Here is a 21752-nt window from a genome sequence, read left to right as displayed (position 1 = left end):
GATAGAATACGTATATATATAGCTTAATAATATATTAAATAATCGTTTTTTCTTCTAAATCGGTAAGTTTACGTAAGTTAATTAGTATATTGCGTCGTGCAAGTCGGCTAGCGCGTCGGTTATGGAGAGTTATAATTAGTATATTATAAAGCTTAACTGCGCGTCGAAGACTAAGATTTGGGTCGTTTTTGATAGCTTCGAGGGCTAAAATAATTCGAGATTCGGTTGGAAGTGAATTCATAGCGAATTGGTGGTAAAGTTAGTGAAAGAAGTCGGAGGGCTGCGCTGCGTTGGAAAGTGTTCGGCTCGCTTGTCTGTTCGGCTCGCTTATCACGCACGTTATTGATAAAAGAGACTCAAATAATGAAGCGTCTGCGCCCTTTATCGAGCGAAAGCCTATTGATATCACACTCAACAGCTCTCAAATATTGCCCAAGGTCTGTTGACTGCCTAACGAAGCCCACATGCACGCGAGGGCAAACCTGACACTTGATGGGGGGTGTTTGGGGCAGCAAGATTTATACTTGCTTCTTAGTTCAGTGGTACACCCATAGCTAACATCAAGACCGACTTGATTCATGATTACTTCCGTCCCTTTCTGATCGTGAGTGACAGCACCTGCAGGCTACCTCTCATCAGAACAATCCAACAAAACTTAGTCAAAAGTGATCTTCTTCCCCTCAAACGGAGCAGTAAGCTTCTCCTTCTCCTTGGCCAACCTCCTCGCCTCCCAACTGGGATGCAACGTGCCAAGATCATCTCTCTTCCTATCCTTCTTCGGCGGCTCCTCCTCCTTCTTGACAGCCACATCGTTCGCACCCGTAGCCTTGAAGGGGTTCTTGATACCCTTCTTCCACGGCTTGTTGTCTCCATCCACAGCACCCCTCTTCAGATCCCAGCCCGAATCCCGCTTTTCCTGCTGCTTCTTAAGGTGCTTGGCCTGTTCCTTAAACTTCTTTTCCCAGATGGCCTGTCTCGCCCGCTGACCACGGCGGTTCTTGCGGGTGGGAGCGAGGTCGACGTCCGAGGCTGATTCCGAGCCCGAAATGTAGCCTCCCATTAGGGACGGCAGAAAGGTTGAGCCGTTCACTTCGACCTTGGCGGCTCTTTTGCTCTTCTTTGGCGGCGGAGACTGTGCCGATGACGAGGCGTCGCTTTGTTGGTCTTCCTCTTCCTTTTCTTCTTCGCTGTCGCTGTCACTGGCTGAGCTTTGGTTGGAATCACTGAAGCCGCCAAATTCGTCCTCGCTTTCTTCATTGTCGTTTTCTTCGTCGGCCTCATCGTCGGTTATTTGCATCGGGTCGAGGTCGTCATCGGAATCGTCGTCGGAATCTGCCTCGTCGCCACCTTCTTCGTCGGACGTGATTTCCATTGGATCCAGCTCTTTTGGTAGTGCTTTCTTTGTTTTGGTTTGGCGTTTTGCGAGCTTCATCTTCTCTCCTTCGTCGTCTTCGTCTTCTGAGCTTGAGCCGAGGAGGTCGGCCATGCGGGAGACGACAGTTTCGTCTACATCTTCTCCGTAGTTGATGTCCTCGTCCTCTTCCTCGCTGTCATCTGCTACTGGGAGGTCCTTGACCTTGTCCTGTTTGGTATCCTTCTCTTTCTTTTCCTTCTTGTCGCTCTTCGCCTTCTTCGGCTCTGACGTTTCTTTTACTCCCTCCTTCTCTTCAAGCCTCTCCTTCTTCCCCCTGCCCTTCTTCTCCGGAACGGAAACACCCAGCGCCTTGCAGACATCTTCCAGCGCCTTAGCCACCGCCTCTTTCACGCCCGCATGACTGTACAGCGCACTGGTGACATTGTGCAACGCCGCTCTTTCCTCCTCGGTGAGCTCAGGTTTCGGTACACCGCTTTTGATCTCGTTTGGTAGCTTCTCATGTTCGGCGATACTCTTGACTCGGAGGAGGGACGAGCAAAGGTGGGCATGGGCGGTTTGGTGAAGGTCCAGGGACTGTACTTGCATCAGTATCATGTATCGCCTCTCACAAGAATATCTATCAAAACCCACGTTAAGAACAACAATCTCCTTCTCTATCCTCGCCTTCTTATCCGGGGTCGACTTCGCATCCTTCAACCGTTTGCTCTGTCGCTGGCGCTCGCGGCCTTTGGCGTTCTTGATGGCGCGGAAGACCTCGTCGCGATGCTTGAAAAACACAGCAGAGACATTGAGGGAGGAGTCGTCATCGCCGCGCTTTCGTTTAACCATTTTTTTTTTTACTGATTCTATTGTCGGTAGTTTTTATGTTCTGGCGCAATTCATGTTGTTTTTGCTTCAAGCTGCGAAGCTTCTCGATGGATCCTTAAAGTAAATTTCAGCGGGGCTCCCACAGCATGGCGGCTTGGCATAAATCACTGACCGGGGGTTGTGCGAACGCGTAAAGTGGGCAACGCGCGCGTGCGTGTGTGCCCAAGCAACAACCGTTCCGTTTCTTTGTTCTCCATCTCCAATTCTCCATCACATTTTTGACGAACCCAACGAACCGTTGTGGAATTCTAGACCAAAAGGAAAGCTTGAAAGCTTATAGTACCGAAAAGCGAACAACGGGATAACCCGCTTTCAGCCACACCGAGAGAGAGAGAGAGACACGACAGCATTCTTCCCTCCCTTTCGCCTCGCTAGCTACACCAGAGAGCTCTCTCTTGTCTTTAGCGAACCCAAACAACCTTCTTTTGTAACAATTGTTTAGTTTTGTTCAAACACCCCGGCGCACAACCCAACCTGTCCTCCGCTTTTCCCATCCAACCCCCCCCCCCCCCAAAAAAAAAAAACGGCAGCAATGGCCTCCTCCTCCAACCCCGGCCGCGGCGCAATCCAATACGCCACCCCCTCAAGAGAAGACTACAACAAGCTCTCCGACGAGCAAAAAACACGCGTCAGCGAAGCCGTACTTTCCCCTTCCCCCCATCCATCCCCTCCTATACTAACCCCCCACAGTTCGACCTCTTCGACTCCAACAAAGACTCCTACCTCTCCTACGAAGAGTTCCGCTTCGTCCTCCGCGCCCTCGGCTTCGAGCTCCCCAAAGCCCAGACCTTCGACCTCCTCATCCGCCACGGCCAGAAACCCCCCTCCTGGACCCACGACCAGGACTGCCCCCCCATCTACCGCCTCTTCAGCCTCCCCGTCGTCCAGGCCATCGCCGGCACGCTAATACGGCAGCGAGATCCCCGGGAAGAGCTGAGAAGAGCGTTCAGACTGTTTGACGTGGACGGAAAGGGCATGATCACACAAGACGACCTGAGACGAGTGAGCAAACAAGTCGGGAACAACATACCGGACGCGGACATCATCGCCATGGTGGAGGAGTTTGACGCGAGTGGCAAGGGGGGTGTGGACGAGGATGAGTTTTTGAGGTTGATGATGTCCAAGAAGTGATTTCCTTTTTTTCTGTGCTTTTTGTCATATTCATGCTTTTGGATTGCATGGGCTGTAAGATGCATGTATGTATGTATGTATGTTGTTGATACCCAAAAACTGAATTACGCCCCGGTTGGCCAGCCATCAAGGCTTTGTAAACTCGGGCCATCTACGATCAACCCTCCCAATGTATGATGTCTACCGCCCAATATTCACACCATCCCTATCCTACAACCCTTTCTCCCTACTCCTGACTCCCCTTCCTCGTCACAATAATCCAATTGACATACCCCACCCCAGGAATAAACCTCTCCGTCCCACTCCTAACCTCCCACTTCCTTATTTCCCCCTCCCCCAACCCGCAACTCCCCATTAAATCCTTCACCTCCCCCACCGTCCTCGTCCTGAGACTAGACATCCACCCATCAAAAACCAACACCGCTGGCAGCGCCGGCACCAGATACGTCCACACCAGCGCCAACGGAGCCCCCCACAAAAAAGCATAGTAAGGCGCCATGACCATCGCCCCAAGACCGAACAAACAGCACGCCAAAAACCCCGACAGAGACCGGTCCTGCAGTTCAAAGATGCCAAACCCGTCGCTGGTCTCGAGCGTGTTTCGGAGGATTTTCCTCGCGAGGGTGTCGTCAAAGTGGTGAAAGGCAAGGTTGAACAATCTGAAAACCTTCTTCCCTTTTTGCTTCTGGTCATTGATCAAGTGCTGGGGGACGTTGCTCGCGTCGACAGAAGACGAGACATAAGACAGGTTAGGGGAGGCAGAGGCGGCGGCGGACCAGAGGGCCGGGTGGGGATGGATGTCGGTGAGGATGAATTGGACCGGTGGGGGGGCGGTGGCTGCTTCCTTGCATGTGGGTGCGGAGGAATTGGGGGAACCTGGATGGTTGTTAGATCGATGTTGTGTGTGAGAGAGCGAGGGAGGAAGGGGATGATGATACCATTCTTGGTCTGCTATCTCAAAGACCTGCATTCGGGGTAGGAGAGGTGCCATGGTGGGCTGGTTAGTGGGCTGGTTGGTGGGCTGGCTGGTGGTTGGTGTAGGTTAGTTGGAGATAGTTGGACGTTGAAGGGATTCGAATGTTTGGGACCGGGTCGGGAATGGTAGGTATCACAACGGGAATGGGGGAATTCCTTCCGAGGACCAATCGACGTTTTTTTTCGTGGTTGGACAAGAATAGGTAGCTCAAGCTGTGGTGGAAGAGTCAATCATGGCCCTAGCTCCCTTGTATGACGTTGTGGGTGAGAGTAGTGGAAAAGGAGCAACACCTCCGAGCTTTCTACAGTGAACGCATCCTGCTTTTAGCCCTGGGCCACCCCCTGTCTGCCCCCCAATCCGTGCAAATCTTCCTGCAAGCGATGGCAGTTCGTGCGACCTTGCCAAGCCTGATGTCAACCGCCCGTCAAGATCCCACACCCTTCACATGGACAACCATCCAAAGTCGACCTTCAACTTCAGACGATACCCGGGATCAATTGGACAGTTCAGATCGGATTTGTTGTGCAAGCCACGTTTGATATCGAGATTCATTACCGCCGCCGCAATTGGCTCGCCTAAACACCTTGCATAACCTCTGTCTTATAAGTCCAAGGGCGGGTTTGGTGAGAGCAACGTCAGCACTGTTGGTTTACTGAGACACCGTCATCACCTAAGAACTCCTCCTTAGGTTCCCTCAACATACACACTCGCACCCCTATGCGTCCCAGGTAGCCATATCCTCACAATGGGCCTCTTTCTAGGCTCGGCGCATTACCTCCTCGCGGGGGTAGTCTTTGCGCTGCTAGTCCGCGCACTCCTAGGAAAGAAGGCCATACGACGCAACGGGGAGCCTCTACGAAACCCACCCGACACCCTCCCCCTCGTGGGCAACGGCATACAATTCCTCCAGCCTCGCTGGAACCTCCTCAGCTGGTTCGACAAATGCCAGCGCCAATTCGGCTACGAGACCCTCGCCCTCACAGTCCCAACCCTCCCCCCTGGCGTGCTCATCCACGATCCCAAAAACCTCGACTACGTCTTCAAGCACGAAGGTCTCTTCACCAAAGGCAACTTTGTCAAAACCCGCTCCTGGGACCTTTTCGGGAATGGCATCATCAATGCGGACGGTGACTTTTGGAAACTCCAGCGCAAAGCCGGCCTGAGCTTTCTCAACACGGCCAACCTGCGGGTCTTGACCGATGTGGCTCTCCCGCAGTATCTGTCTGAGAGCGTCAAGGAGCTCGAGGCGGCCAAGCCAGACCAGGTGGTGGATCTGCAGGATGTTTTTCATGAGATTACCACCAAGCTTATGGGGAAGATGGCTTACAATGTACCTCCTCATTCCTCCCCTTTCCATGTTCGTGGTGACTGACCTCCCGTCCAGATGGAAATGCACTTCTCCTCCCCCTTCTCCTCCTCCTTCGACCACGCCTCGGGCTGCACAGCGCAGCGCTTCCAAAACCCCCTCTACCCCCTAACGGAATTCTTTTTTGGCCACAAGTTCCGCCAATCCATCTCCACCGTCAAAAAATTCGGCCTCGAAATTGTGTCCCGCGCCATGCGAGACGCCAAATCCATTTCCTCTTCCCCGCCGCCTTCCACCTCGCCCGATGACGAGAAACTAGACTCCATCTCAGGATCACTAATCCACTCCCTCTTGTCCGCAATCCCCGACTCCCCCTCCACCGTCGCCGACGCGGCCTTGACGTACCTCTCCGCAGGCCGTGACACCACAGGCCAGGCACTAACCTGGACGTTTTACTTGCTGCTCTCTCACCCAGAAGTTTTGGCCAAAATCCGAGACGAGGTCAGGGGTGTTCTTGCTAGAGAACAACCCCCGCTTGACACCACCTCCTCCTCCCTTCCCTTTTCCCCCGCAGTCCTGACCCCCCTTTCAGCACCTTACTCTCTCGCAGTCTTTTACGAATCCCTCCGCCTTTACCCCCCCATCCCGTTTGAGATTCGCCAAGCCCAGGCAGCTACCACACTCCCAGACGGGACGTTACTCCCAAAGGACAGCGTGCTGGTGTGGTGTCTGTGGGCTATGCAGAGGAGCAGGCTGACCTGGGGGGAGGACGCGGATCAGTTTAGACCGGAGAGGTGGCTGGATGAAAATGGGACACTCAAACACAAGGGCGCGGCCGAGTTTCCGGTTTTTTACGGGGGGGCGAGGAGTTGTTTGGGAAGAAAAATGGCCGAGGGGATTGCGGTGCAGGTTATTCCTGTTGTGGCTTGGGGGTGGGAGTTTGAGGGGGCTTGGGAAGGAGGACAAGAGAGGAGGAGTGGGGATAGCTTGACGCTGCCTATGGAGGGGGGGTTGCCTGTTTTTGTTAGGAGGAGGAGGGGGGGGGAGACGACGGGGAGATAGATAGGTGGATGGGTAGGCGTGAAATTTTATTTGGTTTTTTGGATAAAGTTGTCTGTTGTGGGTATATGATGTGAAACGGAATCACCAGGAATTAAAGCTTACAATCACATCACACACAAAGGTCAAAAAGTGTTCCAAACTGACTTGATTACTTCAACACCACTATATAGTATTTATATATATATCATATATATATAAAGAGGACCTCACAAGAGCGCCCCCTGGTCCAGTAACGACTGACCCCTTCTCTCATCTAATCCCCTTTTTTTCCAAACCAAAAAGAGAAAAAAGTGTTCTCATATCAAACATGTAATTCCCATCATCTCGCCGCGTACTGCGCGACAAAAAAAAATCAGGCTGGCGTCGAAAGAGAAAAGGAAAAAAAAAAAAAGCCATATGAAAGAAAGGGGAAAAAAAACCCATGCTTATATCCAAAGCAGTCTCAAAAAAAAAACGCCATCTCATGCTGGTAATGCTTTCCCGCCCCAAACTTAAACAACCGGCGCAGCAGCCCTCACATCATCCGTAGCCTCGCTCTCATACTTTTTGAAATTCTCCAAGAAAAGCCCACCAAGCTTGGTAACCTCAGCCTTGAAGCTGTCGGCCCCCGCAGTCCAGGCATTCTGAGGATTCAACAGCTCGTCCGGCACGCCGGGGCAAGTCTTGGGAACCTGCAGGTTGAAAACACCATAGTTCTCATACTCCACCTTGGCCAGCTCGCCAGAGTGAATCGCGTCGAGGATGGCGCGCGTGTACTTGAGCGGGCAGCGCTTGCCGCCCTGGGAGAAACCGGCGCCCACCCAGCCGGTGTTGAGCAGCCAGGCGTTGGCGCCGTGGGCCTCGATCTTTTGCGCGAGCATCTTTGCGTAGCGCATGGGATGCAGAGCGAGGAAGGGCTGGGCGAAGCAAGACGAGAAAGTCGCCTGGGGCTCGAGGATGCCGTCTTCGGTGCCGGCCATCTTGGAGGTGTAACCGGAAATGAAGTGGAACATTGTCTGGGCCGAGTTGAGCTTGGAGATGGGCGGGAGGACGCCGCGGGCGTCGCAGGTCAGGAGGATGATGTTCTTGGGGTGGTTGTTGGACAGGCAGGGGATCTTGGCGTTGTTGATGTACTCGATCGGGTAGGCGCAGCGCGTGTTCTCGGTCAGGGTGACGTCGTCGTAGTCAACGATCCTGGTCTCGGGGTCAAAGATGACGTTCTCGAGGACGGAGCCGTACTTGATGGCGTTGTAGATATCCGGCTCCTTCTCGGCCGACAGACCGACTGTCTTGGCGTAGCAGCCGCCCTCGATGTTGAAGACACCGGTGTCGGACCAGACGTGCTCGTCGTCACCGATGAGGGCGCGGTTGGGGTCGGCAGAGAGGGTGGTCTTGCCGGTGCCGGAGAGACCGAAGAAGAGGGTGACGTCGCCGTCCTTGCCCTCGTTGGCCGAGGAGTGGAGGGTCAGGATGTTGTGCTTGACGGGGCCCTCATAGAACATGACGGTGAAGACACCCTTCTTCATTTCGCCCGCGTACTCGGTACCGAGGATGACCATCTCCTTCTCGGCAAAGTTGATGGCGACCGAGGTGCCCGAGGTCATACCCTCAGTGTAGCGGTTGGCGGGGAAGGAACCGGCATTGTAGATGGTGTAGTCGGGGTGGAAGTGCTCGAGCTCCTCGCGCGAGGGGCGGATGAGCATGTTGCGCATGAAGAGGGCATGGTAGGCGCGGGCGCAGACAACGCGGACCTTGATGCGGTACTTCTCGTCCCAGCCGGCATAGCCGTCAACGACGTAGATGCGATTTCTGGTGTTCAGGTAGTCGATGGCACGCTCACGGTTGATCTTCCAGACCTATTTGGGGCAAAGGGTGGTTAGCATTGGGGTGTTCACGTGATGGCCATCTGGAGCTGGTGGAGAATAAGGAAAAGGAAAGAAAAGGTGGGGTCTGGATCGGCCCTCGGGAGCGGGGTGCATTTGGGGATTGCCAGGGTATGACGAAAACGACATGGGGCTGTCAAGGCTGCACGACTCGACAATGACGCTGCCGCCCGCCAAAATTGCCGAGAAACTGAGCATCGTCTTCTTCCGGGCGCCCGAAAAAGAAAAGAGAAAAAAAAGCCATTGTTGATGCGCTCATCGCCAAGCACAATGACGTCCATGGTGAATTGACATCAGACTTTTGGTCTCATAGGACGCCGAGGCGCGCAGCAGACATCACGCTGGGGCGTGCTCGTGATGTCGGCCACATGTCGAATGTCAAATGTCGCATGTCGCATGGCCGCATGTTTGGCGCCGCCCCCTTGGGGTCCGGGTGCCATCGGCTGAAGAACATAAAAAGAGAAAGAAAAAAATAATAAAGGAAAGGAGCAAAAGTCTCACCTCAGGAGTCATGGGCTTGTTGACAGGGCCCCACCTATCGGATGCGTTAGCGGACTGTGTTCAGATGTTGTCTCAACAAGACAGTCGAAGAGTAAAACATACCAGATTTCGTTCTCGGAAGATGGCTCCTTGACGACACGCTTGTCTGATGGAGAGCGGCCAGTCTTCTTGCCGGAGTAGGCGGTAAGAGCACCGCTGGAGGTGATGGCAGTGCCGGTCTCGTAGACCAAAGCATCCTCGTAGAGGGCGGCCACTGATGGGTTGGCGATGATGGCAACACGGTTGTAGTCGATGTGAGCCTTCTCGTGGAGCTCCTCCTCGAGCTCGGTGTGCTCGTGGTGAGGAACGACACCGCCGGGATGGAGGCCGGTCTTGTTTACTGTGTTGACGAGCACTGTGTGGGTGAAAAGAACGCCATGGTCAGCCACAGAAAGCCTGAAAGGGGGAGCAGAGGAGAATACTGACTGTCGGATGGTTTGGTCGAGGGACGTTGGGAAGAGAGAAGATGGCTGCGAGGGCCTTTGACGGATGGATCAGTGTAGGGAGAAGCGGTTCTGGCAACGGGGTCGTTCATGGTTCTTAAGTGCTTTTCGCGGCCGTCGTGTTGGCTTAGGTTTGGGCTGAGCGTCGACAGGGAACACGGGAGCTGGGACGAGCTTGACGATGGGGGCTTGTGGGCAATCCACTTTCTGCAGGGTTGACAGCCGGAGTGTATGGAGCGTACGGAGCGTATGGGGTATGCGGCAGGTGTTGACCAGGAAGTGCTGATAAGACAGACCCGAGGCAGAGGAGTGAGAATATATAAAGACGTGGGGCCCGTAAACAGGGCAGATCCAATGAGGCGTGACGACAGCATTCCAACTTGTAGAACTTGGCGATTTACGGCTCCAAGCCCGGGACTGAACCGGGTGCGAGTGGGTGCTGCTTCGGGCTCACAATGATTGGGCCGCTGGGCCACGAATTGTTTCCGGAGAGTCTGAAGGAGGCCCCTGTCGCTGCGTGTCGCCTTTCGGGACGGAGAGGCGGCGATGCATCGATTCCTCTCTCTGGGGCCGTTCCGCCGGGTGGATTTGTGATTTGTTTGGTGCGACAAAGATACATCCCAATCCGGAAGCAGGCGGCCCTGTTTCACACAAACCTGAACCTACCTACCTCTTCTGCTTGTCTCCTGTGCAGCCGTCTTGCCTGGACCACTTGGGCCACCTCCTATCTGCTTTCCGTTTTACCTTCCTCTCCGAGACTCGGACTTGTACCGAGTATACTCTACTAATCGCACCGTAAGGCAAGATATCCTCGGGTAAAGTAGGAAGGGATTCGTTTCAAGGTCTTGCTGGTTACCTGCCTTGTCACTCCGTACTGTCAACAACTCTTCCCCGGAGGGGTGGGGCTTGCCTCACTTCAGAGGCTGAGACCCCGTTCAGCCTGGCACATGACGCTCCTCCGCAGATGACGCCCCCAGCCATCACGGCGCGGCGTCATGGATACGGCTGTTTTGTTTTGCTACAAACGGTGTCGTGGATGTGAGCGGACAGGGCTGAAAGGGGCTCTACCTGGGCCCGCAGCCATTGGACGGCAGCAGCAGACGGCTGTGGGACGACGAAAAGTCTGGGGCATGAGCGTGCCGAGCCCTTGGCAACCTGTTTCTCCCGGGCTGAACCTGTTCTCGAACAGTCAACGCCGTCAACCCTTACCCCGCGGTTCCTCCTCTCTCCCACAACGAGCCCGCCGAGTGACATGCATGGTGCCGGGGAACACCACGAGGTCAACAGAGACTTTACAGGGCCCTCCTCTCATGACGCGCGCCGTTGAGGATTGAGGGTGGTCCCAAAGGGCGAGGGGCGGTATGCAGCGGTCGACCGTCCTGTTGGTCTCCGTTGGCCCGGCGCATCTCTGTTGATCAATTCAGTCACATTCTTTCGACAAGCAAGTATCTGTTTTGGATGAACTGCTGCTGCACTTGCAGTGAACCTACAGCATCTGATGCTGCCGAGAGCCACGAGCCCACAACGGATGCCCCGCTATGACACAAAATGCCATTCTGCTTTGCCGACCACATTCCGTCATCGTGCCGGGCGGGCATTAGTATCGGCGGGGCCCTTCCGCAAATCAAAGGTCACAAACCGCAGTTCCGACTCTTCCCGACCGCATCTTTGACTTTTCTATTTTCTTGCCGTTTTCGCACATCTTCCAACAGGTTGTGATCGTGATGGTATGGTTGGTGCCTTGGTGCTACTACGAAAACAAAACCTTTTCTCAATTCCGTTGTCCAGGGGTTGGCCGTTGAAAGCCCGGGCTTGACTTGGTGCCTTGCTTGGTCTTGAATTTTCTGGGGTAAGAGAGCTTGTGTCTTACGTAACTTTCCGCCAACGTGACCTGGGGCCTGGCTCTGAAGCCTCGCCCATGTGATTCCGGCAAATCCGTATTGTGCTATTGGCCACACCCCTCTGCTGAAAAGCGAAAGAGAACTAACAGCATTTTTTTCCAACTGAAGAGAACAACAAGTCACGAGGACGGAAAGGAGCGGTAAAGACCCCTGGGAAACATTTCGGTGTACCGAATAGAATTTTTCAAGTCTTGCAGTCTCCGGGCGAATTACCTAAGCCACGGCAAACCCAACAGCTTCGATGCTGCAGCAAAATGGCAATAATACGTCAGCCATGACAGCAATTGACACTTATCGTGACTGGCCGATGGGGGGACCCCAGAAGCTCGCCAAGCTGCCACGGGCGACGCAGGCCAAGCCCATCTCCAAAATGCTGTGAAACGGCTGAACCAGAATTTCAAGAAGCCAAGAAGGCCATCATCGCGGGAACCAAGGGTGTGTGTGTGTGTGTGTGTGTGTGACCCTGGCCCAGCGGGTAGGAACAACCCCTGCATCACCAATCTGCACGTTCTAGAACCTGTCCCGGTTTTACCCATCGCTCTTTTCCTTTTCCGCCGGCAATCAGCTTCGGCCCCCCGGGGGCGCCGGCCATTTCGAAGAACTTCACTCACCACACAACACCTGCCGATCCCCCGACATCCGCCGACTCGGGGGACTTTTCTTGGCAGCCCGCCCGTTGTACGCCAAAACATTCACCAACGGGGGGAAAAACCTCACCCGATGCTGGCCGAATGCTACACTTTCAAAAGTTGATATCACAATTTTTCTTCTTCTGCTTCCCTATGTTTCGAGGCCTCCAATATCAACCCCTTGCTGCTTGCTTGCCTATATCATGCTGATGATGTGCTTGGCGATTTCGCATAATCAGTTCCGCCTTCTCACCCGGCTATGTCGGATCGGGCTGGGAAGCAAGATATACAACCAACATTTCGGCTACTTTCCGCAACAATTGTCCAACGGACGGAAATAGGTAGGGGGCTGTAGCCGACCCTGCGAACTCTTGTCATTTGAATTGCTCGAGGATGGTGTGGATGGTGAGCAATAAATATACAGAGATTTTAAAATAAAATAAAAATCCGGATATCAAACATTTCTCGGTAGAAGTGCCCAGACGGGTGAGCCCGCTAGATCTAATCCACCACAAGCCACTTGTAACAGAATTGGCATCTCTGTTTACCTTCCCCCGTGGCCGTGGGCGGTGGTGTCCACACAGATCAGATTTATTGCCCATAGGTGCCAAGAGATGGATGGCTCGCTGAACACGGGAGTGTATCATCATCACTTCGGGAGTCCCCCCCAGTCAGCGGAGACAGGATCTGAGTGATTCGTTCCAACAAGAACCCCCTGGCCAGTGGCCACCAGCACCAAAGATCTCACGCGCCGAGATTTCGGTCCCCTGTTCTGTCCTTTTCGTCAGGCGTGACCAGAATTACACTATTTTCTCCCTGTTTTGTTGCCGAGGAAGGCTCCTCTTCTCTCAGATCGAACAAGTGCCGGGCCGGACCGATTACCTATCGGACCTGTTTTCTCCGGGACGCTGTATACTAGAAACTTGCTGGTCTCACAAGGGAATGGGAGAGGCAGGTACTTGACCTCTTTGAGAAACGATCATCCTTTTTCTGTTTTATCACCAGCAAAAGCGGGATCGCACCGGCCCGGTTGGTTGGTGGTGGGGGCGTGTGTATAAATGTCTGGTGCGATGCCGCTTACTGCTGGCGGCCCGTATCCCATCCGACATTCGCCGATCGTTGTTGCACGGGAAGGGTGGTATGTGAAGGGAAAAGCTTCGCTATGAATTTTTTTTTTTTGGTTCTGTGTGACGGTGGTATTCTCCGAGGGTGATCATTTTTTGGAGGTATACGAGATGGAGAATTTCAAGTCTATCTCGCACTTGGAGATCGACGTTCGGCAATTGGGGGTGAGCAAGATACACTGCTTCGAGGCTCTGGGGACATGAGAGGGAACCTGGAGCTATTTACAGAGTTGTTTGCTTCTCCAGGGTTGTTCTTGCGAGAAACAATAGGAAACGGGTAGGTAGCCCCGTTTGGGAGAAGTCACTGGTGAGGTATATGCCAATGTCTCGAGTCGGCAGTCACTCGCGTGCCGTTGTCTAACCGATCGACGATGCTTCTGTAACGTGCTCAGCGGACACGGGATACGGACGGCTTGATATCACTCAAAGCTTGACCAGAAAGCTTGACTTTCCTTGTTTTGTTGCCTGCATGCTTCTGTTTTGATCGATCGGCAGTTTCCAGGCTCGGCAATGGATGCTGAGGATGGGAGATGGTAGGCAAGTGGTGCGGAACAGGATACTCCAAGAGGAGAATGCGAGACGAGATATCGAGCCGCCGTCGGTGAACGGCAATGCAGGTGATGAGGTCGATGAGACCGAAACATGGACTCTGGACTGGAGGTACGACAGCTAACCCGAGGCTCTCTCTGCGGTGATCAACGCCAAGGTAGAGAGACTTGAGCAAGTCGTGGGGTAGAAAACTTGAGGCCGCAAATGTAAGAATCAGGACCTGAAAGTATTACAAGAAACGCGCTTAACAATATTACAAACCTTCTCGTATATCTTGGAAGCCCATCAATCATTTCAACAGCCCTCATTCCTAGAAGCAGTCTCTATTCTTTGCCCATAAGGTGATGAGCAGAGCCGTTACCATAGCAACTGTTCAGGGGTGAAAAAAGGGGGGGTTCTTGGCGACCGAGAGTTCTCTGGATGCTCATTGGTCTATTCTTATGTCGGGAGCATTTCCTCCTTTTTCCGAGATACATGGTGGACCTGGGGCCCGTGGAGGAGGAGCTTCGCTCCTGCCTTTTGTGGGTGCCGTAGGCAACCACAGTCAAGGTATCTTGTGTTTGGCAATATCTCAATAGGTATGTTTACACATGGGCAAATAACAGGAAGTGATTAAAACATGCTGACACAACTCTTCCATCATCCCTTCAAGCTGTTCTGTTCCAGTCGTCTCTGTGACGCTTTCGATGCCGTAAGATTGACCAAGTTTATGATTGGTGCAATCCCTTGTTTAGTTCTGCCGACGGAGAATGGACTTAACTAGCTGTAGTAATACACTATTATAAGTATCTCAGGTAACCTGATTTGGGTACTGGAAGTCTGATTAAGTAGGACTAATTGACCACCGCGCCGTGCTGTACGAGACGTTCTAAGAGGGGAACCTACCACCGTTCGATGAGGGCTCATTCATCGGTACAAACCAGAGTGATCTGTGACATGGCGTTAGCTGCTCGGACTTGCCGACTTGGAATTCAGTGCCAGCTTCCATCGGCCATCAGTTAACACTCCGAGCTGGAACAAAAGGAGGCCTCGAAGGCAGCGAGCTCACTGTTCACTGTCCAGAGCGTTTGACCGGCCGGCGGGCAATCAGATTCATAAAAATGTAGCTGTGAAATTCGTTCATTTCTTGTGGTGTAAATTGACCGTATCTGAGAAAAGGCTATCGATCTAACGTCTACTTATTTCTGGTTCGTCTACCCACACTACATTACTGGTTCATACTCTAGACATACTCCTTCCGCTATATCACCGCCTTAACTCACACCACTCGTGCCATATCCTTCGCACAAACAAAAATAAAGTAGCTCAGCGACCGATTCGTTTCCTTAACCCTTTCCACTAAAGTAGGTAGCCATAATCAAACAGCCTTCTCAGTCCTGCTCTATGTTTTTCTCTCATCACCCACAACCTGGTAAACGTTATAGTAAACTTGGGTACTTTATCTGTATAGGTAATACCCGTAACACAAAAAGCATGTGTCTAGTCCGCCATGATTGAGAATCCCCCTTTTTTCCCGCCCCGCAAAAGACTCCGTTGTCTTACCTCAATTTATAACAGTCTACCCAGGGTGTGGTCGCTTGTCTGGATTGCGCTTTATACTGGGATAGCTCAACATTGGGGCATTTATATGATTAATTGCCTGTATGTAATATTTTGGGCAGGCGGGTAAGCAGACAGTGCATGATTAAGTCCAGACTTATATAACCAACAGTCAACTTCTATGGGTGAGGGATATTCAGTCGAAAAGCCTTTGGCTGTACTGAGCTTTCTCTGGGAGGATGTCTTGTTGGGTTTTGGGATAGGGTTGAAAGAACAGACGACTGTGTGTATTCTGCTCATAAAACTGGAGAGACTGCTATCCGGATGGGGGTTCGAACAGGTGGTTGATAGGTGTTCAAGGAAAAATTTGGACAATTATAAATATTCTTAACATGCCTTGATCATGTCTCGGAAGGCTTTTGAACATTGTATCAAGTTCCCATGACATTAAATTAGTTCAATTTGTCTGCGCAACAAAATGCCCAAACGTGCTAACGTGGCTGGTTCGGTAGGGGAAGGGGGTATCCGTGAAAATCTCAAGCAATACACATCTGTGAAAAAGAGAAAAAGAAAAACATAAACAACCGCTGGCTAGGCCAAACCCTCGTTCTCATCCTGTCATATTCCCCAGCCGACCTCCTATCCACAAGCCTGATGATCCAATCTCCGTGACTACCGCCGCAGTGTCAAATCCCCGCCCCAAACCCCTCCCGATGAAGAATGTGAAAAAAATCCAGCTCAGATGTCTTCCTAGATTACAACCATTATATCTCAAAGATTGAAAGGCATGCGTCATCACCACCTCCCGCTTTGACCTGTCCTCCAGACCCTCTCTTCCGCCTCGACCTGTTTGACCAGCTCATTCAAGGCATCGAGACCCTCGCTTTCCCTTTCCTTGTCCCGCACATCTTCCTTCCGCTCGACCTCCTTCTTTTTCTTCTTCCCATTAGTTCTCTGGTCACCCTCATCCAAGATGTCTTGCAGGGAAAGCAGAGACGTCTCCTAGACAGGCCTCATGCTAATCCCCTTTCCGCCCTCCCTCACCTCAAAAACCCCCGTGCCGCCCTCGCTGTCCCCAATGAACAAGAAGCCGCCATCGGCAGAAAAGCACATCTCCGTCACCTTGCTCAAATTCGCCAACTGGCTGAACCCAGCCATCATATCAACGTCCGCAGCAGTGGCATCCGGGTCCGGCCAGCACCACAGCTGCTTCCCCGTCATGGCATCCAGCACCGCCAAGCATCCTCTCGCTCCCGAGTCAACCCCCCTAGAGTCACAGTAGGCGATAAATCTGCAATCCGGGCTTACGCACGACATGGCGTTGGGGATGCGGAAGGTCTTCGTGGATGACGCAGAAAAGTCCCATACAAGGACATACCGGAAGGGGACCGAGGCGGGGGCGAGGTTGTACCCGTTGCCGCCCCTCGCGGCCGGGACGGGGATGGCACGGTAGGAGGCGGGGATCCAGATTGATACGGCGACTGAACCGTAGGTGGCGAGACCAGATGGGAGGGCGGTGTCCAGCTCGGCATGCTGCCATGGTGCCACGACCTTGTACGGTGTTGTCATTTCGGCGCCGTTGTGGATCTCCCAGGCTATGAGGAGCGTCTCTCTCTCGGGAGGAGGGTGCCCTAGTCTGGGTGGCCGAGGCCCGGAGGCGGTGATCAGGAGGGGTCCAGTGGCGGAGAAGGCGAGTTCGGGATACTTTGGCAACACCGGGAGACCCGCCCTGGCGAGCTCAATCACGCGCGTCTTCTTGAATGGCTTCTTGGAGTATGTCGCTTCCCACAGCTCGATGGTGTCGTTGTCTCCTCTGTAGGTGACAAGGGGGCACCATCCGGCTTCCATAACGTTGGAGCGAACGGCGGCCCAACGGTCCGCCTTGTCCATGGACTGCAGCTTCTTCTTCTTGCCCCAGTCCCAAATCTCGAGCGAGTCACCGAAGCCGGTGGCAATGGCTATCATGTTGGAGGGCTCGGAAAGAATGGCATGGCTACGGACGAAATACTCGCGCGACCGAGGCTGGGCGGTTGTGTAGCAAGAGATTTTGATCTGGCTCTGGACCTCGCCTGAGCCGACAGACCACACCTTGATGATGTTGTTGCCATGTTTGCTGGCCAGGGTGGCAGACGTTGTTGAAATGTCAAAGAAGTAGACGGATGGATCCTTGGGGGCCTTTTCCTGGTGTGTGAGAGATTTCCAGGGCACAACAGTCACAGCCGTGGATTGTGATGCCTGCCGTGTCCGATATTCCTCGGGCACGGGAGGGACAGCCACGAAATGCGCATTGGTGTGTGGAGACGTTGGTGTTCCGTTCGTGGGCACTCGCTCGAGCCCAAAACCCCTGGTGGAATCCGAGTATCTCGAAGTCTCGCCCGATGCAATTGAGCTGCTGTCAAAGGAGCCCTGGGATGAGATGCGGCGTGCAGATTTGTTGGAGGGAAGCGCGGGCAGCGGCTGCTTCGGCGGTGGTGGACGGGCTGCGGGGTACAGGCTGAAACCGGCGGACGAGCCTCTCGAGGGCCTTCGGTCCGATGTATGCGAGTCTTTTCGGAAAAGTGACGACTTGCTCCTCGACACCGGACGCTGCAGCGGCAATGCGGCAGCGTGCCGCTGGCCAAGCTCATAATTCGGGACTCGGAAAAGGTCATCGGTGGGACTCCATTGCGACTCGGGAGTCGGTGGCAGCGGGTAGCCGCTCGAGGGGGGTCGTAGTCGGGGATCGTAGGCGTCATAGGACCGCCCGTTGAGCAATGGGGCCGAGTCACCATGCCGCGAGTCCGCTGTGCTTAATCGGTTCAACTTTTCTCTGTTCCCAGCCGTTAGCAACCATTTGGTGAACTGAGCGGTTCAACGGCGGTGTGGCGGGTGACTAGCTTACGCCATCTCATCCAACCCTTCGGCAGGGTATGCATAGGGTTCCATCTTTGATCGATTGTAACGAGGTCGCGATCGTAAAGGAGATGATGTTCGTATCTGAAGGAGGAAAGCTGTGTGGGAAACGCAGGGCAGATCAAAGCCTCGGATGATCGCAAATCCGGCTACCAGGTCGGCGGGCCCTGGGTCTCAGAGAGCAATGGGAGCAATGGGAGCAATGGGGGTGGGAGTGAAGACGGAGGTGAAGCGGAAAAGAGGACGACAGGGTCGTATCGCAGGAGGTCGGAGAGGGGACAGTCGCTGGGGGAGGGTCATCTTGTATCATGGGGAAATGGGGATCCCTCCATGACCTGCAGGATGGATACCCCTGGGGGGGACAGCTCCCGCCTGCTCCCCCGAGGCCCTCCCCTCATTCCCCACGAGCCAATGGTCGCGATAATGGTGCACTCCTCCACAAGCTGACAGGCCATCCCAGTGGGGGAGTGGGCCCAGACCGACAATAGCGTGATTCCCCACCGACCACGCCCACCTCTCTCCCGTCAAAGCTTTTTTTTGCTTTCTGTTTTATCAACCTTTCCTTTGTGAGCCTCTCAAGTCTCCCCATCCACCGTGACACGCAGGGCTGCCACGTTTGTTTGATCCCCTACCGTCTCGTCCGTGCCTGGTTCCCATCTGGCTGCTCAAAGGACGCCCTCTTGGCACGAACATGGCTCCTTGTTTCCCACCTGCAGCCAACAGTGTCGCCGCTCGACTGCATCTATCCCGTCCGTCATCCGCGCGGAATGGGCAATCAATCCATACCCCGCTCAAGACTGAAAGCTGGTCCTTGCCTCGTCATATCTTAAAATGGATAAAATGACCCGGGGTTGTGGTTGATCTACCTAGCGGATGGATGGTATGCTACTACACCATGTAGCAGTCATGAGAGAGACGGCCCGATGGCCTTCCTCTTATGCATCGACACACCCTTTCGGAGCCAGCTCCGGTATCACGTCGGCGCACTCGGATACGGCTACAGATCTGGGAGATCGTCGCCTCTTGGATCAAACTGAGCAAACTAAAACGCCATAACGAAACACGAAGCGAAGAATCCGACACTGTCAACTGGCTAATAGCGCTTGTGGACTCGGCCATGTGAAGCTAAACAAGCCTTCTCCACCACAAAATTCTTGGGAACTTTTAGTTACATTGCACTGTTCCAGCTCCAGACTGCTACACTTCTTGGCTGTACTTTCGGGCCATGCTTCGGGCCCAGCTTCGGTTGCTCGGCTGTGAAATCTGACCACTTGTGACTGGCACCGCACAGATGATTCGCCCCATCTTGCCCTTTATGGATGTTCTCTTCAGCTGGTCAAGATACCTATACCGCTCATTCAGGATCAGGAGAAGGGAGAAGGCAGAAAACTATCTACAGAGTATATATCGCGAAGTCGACATTGTTACACGCCTCGATCTAGATTGGGAAGGAGAAACAGTGGCGTTGAGAAAAGAAGAAAAGAAAGCTGCAGCACATCCAATCAACCTGGTCAACGGCCCGTGCCCAAGCCGTGTCTTGTCTCAAACTCCCTGCAAGAGCTGAGAATTCAAGATTAGAATGTCTTGGTCCTAGAACCCCTATTTTTTGCATCCTAACAATGGTATACATACTGTACATACGCCGCACCTCTGCAGCAAAATGATGCAATAATGCCATGCAGTACACCCCTCTGACAGGTGCTGACTTGTCTCGCCAATCTGCCCTCGCGAATGCACGAAGATCCGGATGGACGCGAGCGGACCGTGCTTGTCACTTTGCCTTTCCCGTTGTAGCCGAGCAGATCATTTTGCTTCTTTTCTATCCACTAGGGATGGGCGGACCTCATGCTCACGTAGCATTCATATGTTGATAGAATAGTCTTGCAGGCTTGTGAGGGATGGTCGCAATACTCAGAGTTATTAATCAGTGCTCTTTCATACGTGAGACAAGTTGAACCCTGTGTCTCACCTAGTAGGCCTGCTGCCGTGAGGGAGCAGAAAAGGAAAGACTACAACAAATTTAAGGCCTGAAGAGATAGCCAATACCCCTTTTAACATGCTTGAGATGCCTTTCCGCATAAGCAAAATATCTTGAAGATTGTCAAGAGATATTCAAAGCTGCGTAACTTCATGACGTGTGGATTAAGGTGTCATAAACTCAGTTGTAGCAGCTTCTGAAACGATTACGGCTTCTCTCACCAGTATTACGACTCAACGACTTTCAAACATGACAGTTCTTTCTACACACATATATTGACTGGATGGAACGTCACTGACCCATAACATCACAGTAACTTGATCGACAAACGATTCATCGACTGGTCAAGCACGCCATTATTCAAAGATGTGGATGTCACAATAGCGTTTGTCTCCAAACAAACAGAGTTAACGAGTTGCAAAGTGACTTATTGTGATTCATTCAACTCATGTCATATAATCTTGGACTGTTATTATCTACCTCGGAGCTCTACAAAAAGGCCTGCCTGGGGCAGTATGTTCGACCTTTCAGTATCTACCTGGCTCTCACAGGATTCCCTACTTCGCAATTGAATAACCATCATGCACAAATCTTCCAAAACATACCCAGTGTCGAATGAAACATCATAGCCTGCAGTCCCTTATGCCCTATGCGGGGGAAAGAGCAAATTGTTTTGTGCGTATCTGTGCTTGCTCTGGCAGATTCAAATGTTTGACTCACCGCTCCAGGTAGGTAAGGTAGTCGATGGAGCACCAGCTATCGGCCATTTGCACTGCGACTTTTTCACCTTACTGTCACCGTCACGCTGGCAAGAGATCCGCTTCTTTTTCCCCGTACAGCACATACTATTACCACCCCCGTACCCTCAAATCCCCGCAAAAGTCGCAGACATGCCCTCCTCGGCAGAACAACCCCCTTCCAAGAAGAGGAAGTTGAGCCCCGAGCTTGAGAACCACGACCCAACAACCACAACAAAAGCGACTACAGCTGCATCTTCAACGACCGACAACCTTCAAGACACAACACCGCCCGACGATAAAAATCTCGTTCACGGCCCGAACAATGAACAAAGCGACACTCAAAGCCGACGAGAAGCGTTTGAGTGTCTAATCGATTTCTACAACGAAGGCGACCTCCACCACGACGACGACGACAAAGACAACACCCGCAGGACTTACTCCCTCCCCCCGCCACCAGGGTCCACCCCGACAGAGGAACTGCTGTGGGAAGCCTTCCTGGCAAAAGTGGAGGAGGCCGACGACCAGCTTATCGAGCACATCCGCTGCCACCGTGAGCAGCGTATTCAGATGACTGTCTTGGAGGAGCAGAGACAGACGGACCAGAGACGGATGGGGGAGTTGGCGGTGAGAAATGGAGAGTTGATCACGCAGTTAAGGGAGCAGCGCGATCGGGATGGGAAAAGGATTGAGGAGCTGGAGGAAGGGATTAGGGAGGAGAAGAAGGAAAGGGAGGGGGATTGGAAGTGGATTAAGGAGTTGGAGGGGCAGTATATGAGGGATCGGAGACGGATAGGGGAGTTGGAGGCCGAGGTTAGGGAGTTGAGGGCGGGGGGGAGAC

General features: G+C 53.2%; 7 protein-coding genes across 7 annotated transcripts; 3 read left to right on the top strand and 4 right to left on the bottom strand.

The window, feature by feature from the left end:
* Positions 1-655: 655 nt before the first annotated feature.
* PODANS_4_3120 (uncharacterized protein) lies at positions 656-2203 on the bottom strand (the record flags this gene model as incomplete). The annotated part of the gene is made up of 1 exon (XM_001905824.1): positions 656-2203. The coding sequence occupies one exon, from the start codon at positions 2201-2203 to the stop codon at positions 656-658; it is 1548 nt and encodes a 515-aa protein (XP_001905859.1).
* Positions 2204-2774: 571 nt separating this feature from the next.
* On the top strand, positions 2775-3373 carry PODANS_4_3130 (uncharacterized protein; the record flags this gene model as incomplete). The annotated part of the gene is made up of 2 exons (XM_001905823.1): positions 2775-2882; positions 2933-3373. 2 exons carry the CDS (start codon positions 2775-2777, stop codon positions 3371-3373), a joined length of 549 nt encoding a protein of 182 aa, XP_001905858.1.
* Positions 3374-3599: 226 nt separating this feature from the next.
* Positions 3600-4364, bottom strand: PODANS_4_3140 (uncharacterized protein; the record flags this gene model as incomplete). Its single annotated transcript, XM_001905822.1, has 1 exon — positions 3600-4364. One exon carries the CDS (start codon positions 4362-4364, stop codon positions 3600-3602), a length of 765 nt encoding a protein of 254 aa, XP_001905857.1.
* A 730-nt stretch (positions 4365-5094) lies between these two features.
* PODANS_4_3150 (uncharacterized protein) lies at positions 5095-6717 on the top strand (the record flags this gene model as incomplete). Its single annotated transcript, XM_001905821.1, has 2 exons — positions 5095-5679; positions 5734-6717. 2 exons carry the CDS (start codon positions 5095-5097, stop codon positions 6715-6717), a joined length of 1569 nt encoding a protein of 522 aa, XP_001905856.1.
* Positions 6718-7208: 491 nt separating this feature from the next.
* PODANS_4_3160 (uncharacterized protein) lies at positions 7209-10224 on the bottom strand (the record flags this gene model as incomplete). Its single annotated transcript, XM_001905820.1, has 4 exons — positions 7209-8552; positions 9081-9114; positions 9183-9474; positions 9546-10224. Coding segments are annotated over 4 exons (2349 nt in total), but the record flags the coding sequence as incomplete, so codon positions are not given.
* A 6082-nt stretch (positions 10225-16306) lies between these two features.
* PODANS_4_3170 (uncharacterized protein) lies at positions 16307-18229 on the bottom strand (the record flags this gene model as incomplete). The annotated part of the gene is made up of 2 exons (XM_001905819.1): positions 16307-18113; positions 18186-18229. 2 exons carry the CDS (start codon positions 18227-18229, stop codon positions 16307-16309), a joined length of 1851 nt encoding a protein of 616 aa, XP_001905854.1.
* Positions 18230-20881: 2652 nt separating this feature from the next.
* On the top strand, positions 20882-21724 carry PODANS_4_3175 (uncharacterized protein; the record flags this gene model as incomplete). Its single annotated transcript, XM_001905818.1, has 1 exon — positions 20882-21724. A coding segment is annotated over one exon (843 nt), but the record flags the coding sequence as incomplete, so codon positions are not given.
* Positions 21725-21752: the final 28 nt, after the last annotated feature.

Source organism: Podospora anserina, chromosome 4 (assembly GCF_000226545.1).
Source record: "Podospora anserina S mat+ genomic DNA chromosome 4, supercontig 4".
NCBI classification, from domain to species: domain Eukaryota; kingdom Fungi; phylum Ascomycota; class Sordariomycetes; order Sordariales; family Podosporaceae; genus Podospora; species Podospora anserina.
This window is presented reverse-complemented; position numbering and strand designations above follow the sequence as displayed.